The 8,431-nt window shown below is 34.8% G+C and overlaps 1 protein-coding gene across 1 annotated transcript; it reads left to right on the top strand.

Moving 5' to 3' along the window:
* The first annotated feature begins 1,168 nt into the window (after positions 1–1,168).
* Positions 1,169–3,016, top strand: LOC104218148 (cytochrome P450 94C1-like). Its single transcript, XM_009768568.2, has one exon. The coding sequence runs from the start codon at positions 1,269–1,271 to the stop codon at positions 2,733–2,735; it is 1,467 nt and encodes a 488-aa protein (XP_009766870.1). The 5' UTR covers positions 1,169–1,268; the 3' UTR covers positions 2,736–3,016.
* Positions 3,017–8,431: the final 5,415 nt, after the last annotated feature.

Below are 8,431 nucleotides of genomic sequence, written 5' to 3'. Positions count from 1 at the left end.
ACCCTAGAGTTGCCGACGTCTTGGCATGTGTAACTCCATGTTGCCGACATGGTCGACATTATATTGCTTCTTCTTTATATTTAAAAAACCGCGTCTTCATTTGTTTTCTTCGTTTCAACATTTAGTATCAAAAGTTTACAGGTTCGATTAATTAAGTTCGTTAAAGAAGGGAAAGTTTCTCGACAAAGAATTTTTTTCTTTCGAATTCATGACGTCTAATTAACCTTAATATATAATAATGTGGTAATTGCTTGCGGGTAAATAAGCGTGAACAATGTTGAAGCATTATTTGATTGAGATAGCTCGATTGTTATAAAGAAGAAAAAGGAAAATATCTGTGGATTGAAGAAAAAACACGAAAACATGTAAAATATTAAAATACTGCTGTCAAAAACAAGAAAATTAACAAGAGGCAAGAAGAAGGTAAACATACTCACAGAGATGTCAAATAAACTTGATGGCTCCTGCCTCAAGTGGAAGGACTTTGGCACTAATCTTGGATTGTGTGGATATAAATATGTAAAGAGAATTATTGTCAAGAAAAATTGAAAAAAATATAAATGTATAACACGTTACGTATGCATTTGAACCTTAAGAAAACAAATCTTCACACATAATTTGAAGCATAAAGGCGCGCGCACACACTTTGTATGTAATGCTATTTTTATTAAGTTGCACTAACTTATACAATATTCAGTTTAATTTCCAATAAAGAGAAACCAACTAACAACGAAGATAGTCAAGATACCCAATTTATTTTATTTCCCAACCGGTAGTTAAAAACATATAAATGTTTAATACGGCTAATCGTTATTAACATTTAATTACTATAATTAGATTCAATAACCAATAATGATCCAAAATAGCGCATGTGTTAAAATAGGCGAATACACTGTATGACAATTTACACTTAATGACTTTTCGTCGTATAATATTTTAGCGCACGCGTTACTCGTGGCCCCCTTCTCTCTCTTGAACGTCGCTGTCCTTTGTGCTCAACCACTAGCTGTAATGTCCTTTTCTAGTTCTAGAACTAAAACCAAAGTAGTGAATCAAATTGATAGACGAAAAACCGTCTACTTAAATTTCTGGTTTTTCTAGAATAGTAAAATTGAAAATTTTCCATATATATATATTTCCATTGTCCTCTTCACAATAAAGAACCACACCCTCTATTCTCATCATTCCTTCACTTTTCAATCCGTTTAATTGATATCTCTTTCTTTCCCGAGAATTAAACTTCTTACATAGTTCTTGAAATCATAGCAATGGCAACTCCTATCATTTTCTTGATTTTGGCAATTTTTGTACTAATATTATCAGCCTTGTTATTTCTTTGTAAAATTAAGCCTTGTTGTGAGTGTGAGATTTGCAAAGGGTATTTGAGTACTAGCTGGACTTTAGAGTTCAAGAATCTTTGTGATTGGTACTCACATCTTTTTAAAAAATCACCAACTGGGACAATTCATGTTCACGTTCTTGGAAATGTGATCACAGCAAATCCCAAGAACGTTGAATACATGCTCAAAACAAAATTTGAAAATTTCCCAAAAGGGAGACAATTTGCTACAATCTTGGGCGATCTTTTAGGCCGAGGAATTTTCGCCGTCGACGGCGAATTATGGAAGTTGCAGCGGAAAATGGCTAGTTTAGAACTCGGCAGCGTTTCGATACGTTCGTACGCTTTCGATACCGTCGGGGGCGAAATTAGAAACCGGCTTATTCCACTTTTGGAAAGTAACAACAACGATACCGTTTTGGATTTGCAAGATGTTTTTCGGCGATTCTCGTTTGATAGCATATGTAAATTCTCTTTTGGAATGGATCCGGGTTGCTTGAAATTATCATTGCCAGTTTCGGATTTTCAAGTGGCGTTTGATTTAGCTTCTAAGTTGTCAGCTGAAAGAGCAATGACAGCTTCTCCATTAGTTTGGAAAATCAAAAGGGCATTGAATATTGGATCAGAGAAAAAGCTGAAAGAAGCAATTAAAATGGTTGATATTCTTTCTGAGGAAATGATAAGTCATAAAAGAAAAAATGATTTTTCATCTCAAAATGACCTTTTATCAAGATTCATGAGGAATATTAATGATGATAAGCTCCTTAGGGATATTGTCATTAGTTTTCTTCTAGCAGGAAGAGACACTGTTGCTTCTGCGTTGACCACTTTTTTCTGGTTATTAAGTCAACATCCGGAAGTGAAAGATGAAATTCGAGCCGAGTCGACTCGAGTCATGGGCAAAACAGAAAAAGAAAAACTTGCTAGTTTTGAGGAAATTCGAAAAATGCATTATTTGACAGCAGCGTTGCATGAGAGTATAAGGCTATTTCCACCAGTTCAATTTGATTCAAAGTTTTGTCAAGAAGATGATACTCTCCCCGATGGTACATTTGTAGCTAAAGGTACAAGGGTAACTTATCATCCTTATGCAATGGGAAGAATGGAGAGTATTTGGGGTCAAGATTGTCTTGAATTCAGGCCTGAAAGATGGTTGCAAGATGGGGTTTTTAAGCCACAATGTCCATTTAAGTATCCAGTTTTTCAAGGTGGGCTTAGGGTTTGTTTGGGCAAGGATTTGGCTATTGTGGAGATGAAAAGTGTTGCTTTGGCTTTGATTAGGCAATTTGACTTTCAAGTTGTGGCAAAAGAGCAAACTCCTCGGTTCATGCCCGGGTTGACAGCCACAGTGAGAGGTGGACTCCCCGTCGTGGTTCAAGAAAGACAACAACAATAGCATCGATCGGTGTCACAGACAGTAGCAGATTCAGAATTTAGGATCGGTGGATTTTACAGAGAAAGTTGTTTGAAATTGCTAGTTTTTGTAATTAGTTCATACTTCATATATAGTTAGTGCTAGGCGGCATAGAGAGCTGAACTATGAACACTAACGTCAAAAGATTGCTTATCATCATCTAATTAATGACACAAAAGTGTTGGAAAAATATTGTGTATATCTCGACACTTCTTTATCTTGAGAAATTGAGATGGATGAATTAATTAACATTCCAAGCTTAAGCATCCAGTTAAGTTTCTTGGTCTACTAAGACGCTGAACAAAATTAGTTGCATGGACGTGATGCATGCCTGGGAAGAAAGGTGCATAAACTTGTTGCAGAAAGATTATTATATGCAACACCTATTTCTTATATTCATTGATTTGGTGTAAACACTCAATGTGAGAATATATATATAATTGGAGAGTCAGCTTAGTTTTCTTATAAACCATATCTTTTGAAGCAGGTGTATGGAAGCCTGAAGGACATCAAATCTGTTATTAACTTGTCGAAGAAACTATAATAGTTTTCCTACCAGTAATCTGATTTAAAAATAAAATAAAAATATGAAGAGATACACTTGTCTTTTTTTTTTTTTTTCTAATTTAAAAATATTTACTTTAAAAGATAAACAAAGAAATTTTTGTTATAAAATATAACCCAAAATAATAATATAGAACAAGCAAAAACAAACTAAGAGATATAGAGAGAAAGAGAGGAAGAGAGATTCTTATTTCTTCTTCAATTGTGTGTATTTTCCTATCTATTACAAGGCCTTTATATAAGCATAAAAAGTGAAGAAAATATGTCATGAAATATGTCATTGAACATACAAAATATGTCATTAAACATTTGAGATGAAGATCATGGAAGAAGAGTAGACATCCACCATAATGTGATAGTTATCATAACACTCCCTCTTGGATATCCAAAGATAATGTGCCTCGTTAAAACCTTACTAGGAAAAAACCCTATGGGAAAAAAAATCCTAGTGAAGGAAAAAGAGTACACATGATTAGAAATACGCCCTTTTATTGCCTCGTTAAAAACCTTGCAAGAAAAACTCAGTGGGACAAAACCTTGTAAGGAAAAAAGAGTACAACGCGTATTAACTCCCCCTGATGAGAGCATCAACTCACATCCTTGAGCCTTCACATCCCAATTTTGTACACCAGTTTCTTGAAGGTTGGTTGGTAGAGATTTGGTGAACAAATCAGCCATATTATCACTTGAACGAATCTGTTGCACATTGATATCACCATTCTTTTGAAAATCATATGTAAAAAATAACTTTGGTGAAATATGCTTTGTCCTATCTCCTTTTATGAATCCTCCCTTCAATTGGGCTATGCATGCTGCATTGTCTTCATACAAAATTGTGGGTAGTTTTTCACACTTCAAACCACATTTGTCTCGGATAAGATGTATTATAGACCTCAACCAAATACATTCTCGACTTGCTTCATGAATAGCAATTATCTCAGCATGATTAGAAGAAGTAGCCACGATTGATTGCTTAGTCGATCGCCAAGATATGGCAGTGCCGCCACATGTAAACACATAACCTGTTTGAGATCGAGCCTTATGCGGGTCAGATAAATACCCAGCATCGGCATAACCAACAAGATCGGGATTGCAATCATTGCCATAAAATAAGCCCATATCGGTAGTCCCTTTTAGATATCGCAATATGTGTTTGATCCCATTCCAGTGTCTCCTTGTAGGAGCAGAGCTATATCTTGCTAAGACATTAACCGAAAAAGTTATGTCAGGCCTTGTAGTGTTAGCAAGATACATTAGTGCACCAATTGCACTAAGATATGGTACTTCAGGACCAAGAAGCTCTTCATTCTTTTCTTGAAGTCGAAACGGGTCCTTATTCACATCAAGAGATCGAACAATCATCGGAGCACTTAATGGATGTGCTCCATCCATGTAAAATCGTTTCAATATCTTTTTAATGTAGGCAGATTGATGAACAAAAATCTCATTTGTCAAATGTTCAATTTGCAAACCGAGACATAATTTTGTCTTTCTGAGATCTTTCATCTCAAATTCCTTCTTTAAATAATCAATTGCCTTTTGGATTTCTCTAGGAGTTCCAATGAGGTTTATGTCATCGACATATATGGCAAGTACAACAAATTCCGATGTTGTTTTCTTTATAAAAACACATGGACAAATGACATCATTTATATAACCCTCCTTTAATAAATACTCACTAAGACGGTTATACCACATTCTTCCTGATTGCTTTAGACCATACAAAGATCTTTGCAATTTGATTGAAAATATTTCCCGGGACTTTGAATTCTGTGCGTTAGGCATTTTAAATCCCTTGGGAATTTTCATGTATATCTCATTATCAAGTGAGCCGTAAAGGTAGGCTGTAACTACATCCAATAAATGCATGTCAAGCTTTTCATGGACAGCAAAACTAATGAGATAACGGAATGTTATAGCATCCATAACAGGAGAATATGTCTCTTCATAATCGACATTAGGCCTTTGTGAAAATCCTTGTGCAACAAGGCATGCCTTATATCTTTGTACCTCATTTTTCTCATTCCTTTTGCGTACAAAGACCCATTTATAGCCAACAGGCTTAACACCATTAGGTGTTTGGACTACAGCCCCAAAAACTTCACGTTTTGCAAGTGAACTTAACTCTAATTGGATTGCTTCTTGCCATTTTGGCCAATCAAGTCTTTGTCGACATTCTTCAACAGATTGAGGTTCAAGATCCTCACTTTCTTGCATAATATTAGATGCAACATTATATGTAAAGATGTAATCCACCACTATATCCATTCGATTCAAATTTGTCTCAATATCGATTGGATTTTTTGATAGTTCCTTATTTTCTTGAGTCTTAGGCTCATTGATTTCCTCATGAATCTCAGGATTAGTTAAATCGTGAATTTCATTATGAGACTCTTTCGTAGTGTCATCTTGATCATTTGTTTTCCTTTTTCTAGGATTTCGATCCTTAGAACCTAATGGTCTTCCACATTTTAAGCATGTTTTTGACTCATTAGCTATGACACTAGAAGATTGTCCAATAGGGACATCAATACAGACTGGAACATTCTCTGCAGAGATATGTGATTTTGTTATCCTTTTCAGATCCGTAAATGCATCTGGCATTTGATTTGCTATTTTCTGCAAATGGATAATCTTTTGCACCTCTGTGTCACAAATAGAGGCACGTGGATCAAAATGAGACAATGATGCATTTTCCCACAAAATTTCATGTTTGGTTTCACTAATTTCTCCCCCTAATTTTGGGATAAATGCCTCATCGAATCGACAATCTGCAAAACGAGCAGTGAACAAATCTCCCGTTAATGTTTTAAGGTAGCGAATATTGGAGGGCGATTCAAACCCAACATATATTCCTAACCTTCTTTGGGAACCCATCTTGGTGCGATATGGGGGTGCTACAGGCATATATACAGCGCATCCAAAAATTCTTAGATGAGATATATTAGGTTCATGACCAAAAACTAATTGCAACGGGGAATATTTGTGATAATTTATCGGTCTGAGACGAATTAGCATTTCTGCATGCAAAATGGTGTGACCCCAAACAGAAGTGGGAAACTTCGTTTTCATGAGTAACGGTCTTGCTATCAATTGCAAACGTTTAATTAAAGACTCTGCAAGACCATTTTGAGTGTGAACATGAGCTATATGATGTTCCACTTTTATCCCAATTGATAAGCAATAATCATTAAATGCTTGGGATGAAAACTCAGCAACATTATCAAGTCTAATAGACTTAATTTGATTATCGGAAAATTGTGCCCGTAATCGGATTATTTGTGCCATTAATTTCGCAAACGCGAGGTTGCGAGATGATAATAGGCATACATGAGACCATCTAGAAGATGCATCTATTAAGACCATAAAATATCTAAACGACCCATTAGGTGGGTGAATAGGTCCACAAACGTACCCTTGTATACGTTCTAAAAACGCAGGGGACTCAATCCCAAACTTTGTTGGTGATGGTCTTATAATTAACTCGCCTTGATAACAAGAAGTGCAAGAAAATTCGTTATTTAAAAGAATTTTCAAATTCTTTAATGGATGCCCATTTGAGTTTTCTATGATTCGTCTCATCATAATTGATCCAGGATGGCCCAATCGATCATGCCAAAGTACAAAAGTATTGGAAGCAATAACTTTTTGGTTTAAGGTAGAATGTGCCTCAATTGCACTAATTTTTGTCCAATACAGGCCACAAGATAAAGATAGGAACTTCTCAATAATTCTTTTCTGGCCAGAGACATTCTTGGTAACGATGAGATATTCCATATTATTCTCATCTATTGTCTCAATATGAAATCCATTTCTGCGGATATCTTTAAAACTCAACAAGTTCCTCTTGGACTTGGAGGAGAACATTGCATTCTCTATGATAATTATTGTTCCCATATACAGAGTTATAGTAGTTTTTCCAGAGCCTTCAATTAGATTACTACTACCAGAAATTGTAGTAATATCTGCCTTACACATACTTAAACGAGAGAAATATTTCTTCTCTTTGAATATTGTATGTGTCATACATGAATCAATTAAGCAAATATTTTTACAATTGAACTTTGATCCAAGTTTGCTTTGAAAGATATCCATATTTGCTTCCCGTAGTTTGACATACAAAAGAAGTATATGAATAAATATTAGTATTTTTAGAAAAAAAAATGGAAAAGAAATAAAGTTAAACCAATAATTGAATATAAGCCTTTAATGAATTTTCTGGCAAATTCTAATTATTATACAAATAATACGCAAAAAATAATACAAGTACACATATGACTAATACAACTAAAACAAATTTATTTACATGTATAAATTATTTGTATTTTCCTACACATTGTATGAAAAATAAATGATCCGCGTAAGAAAAGAACATACTCATAAAAAAAATTGAGGGTGAAGTAACAAAAGTTGTTCCAGGGTACTTGTAAACCTTTTCTTAAAGAGAATTAAAGCAACGTAAAAGAAAGTTAAAATTTTTAAAAGATCACTGAGACTAGAATACTAATTAATAGGATATTACTCCTTGTTTGTGAAATTTATAAAATTTTGGAAATAAAAATATTCTTAAGAACTACATAAGAAGAATTATAAAGTGCAATAAAAATTACGATATGTTTATTCATTAAATACTACAAGTAGGAAAGCATAAAAATTAAATTGCTCAATTATCTCTAACCACAGATCCATCACCGATCAAATGGTTTATTTTTTCATCAGGGTGCTCAAAACATTCTGCCACATCCAAGTGGGTGATGTCAAATTCATTGTCATAGACAAGATTGGCTTCAAGGCCTTTATTCTTCAGAGATGCTTGATAAAGCTCAACCAAATATTTTGGTATGCGACAAATTTTTTTCCAATGCCCTTTTCCACCGCAACGATAGCATTTAGTTTATGAACCCTCTGCGTTTCGCTTCTCATCTTTCCCTTTCCATTTTTGGAAGTTATTTTTCGGTGGAGGATGATTAAAACCAGGAAATTTTCTTCCTTGGATATGGCCACGACCATGACCACGAATATAACCACGACCTTTTCCACGATTAGCATAATGGGAATACACCTCATCCTCTTTAGGCAATGGTGTAGACCCAGTGGGTCGATTTTCGTGATTT

This window comes from Nicotiana sylvestris, chromosome 6 (assembly GCF_000393655.2).
Source record: "Nicotiana sylvestris chromosome 6, ASM39365v2, whole genome shotgun sequence".
In the NCBI taxonomy this organism is placed as follows: domain Eukaryota; kingdom Viridiplantae; phylum Streptophyta; class Magnoliopsida; order Solanales; family Solanaceae; genus Nicotiana; species Nicotiana sylvestris.
Note: the sequence above shows the minus strand (reverse complement) of the source record. Positions and strands in the feature narration are given on the sequence as shown.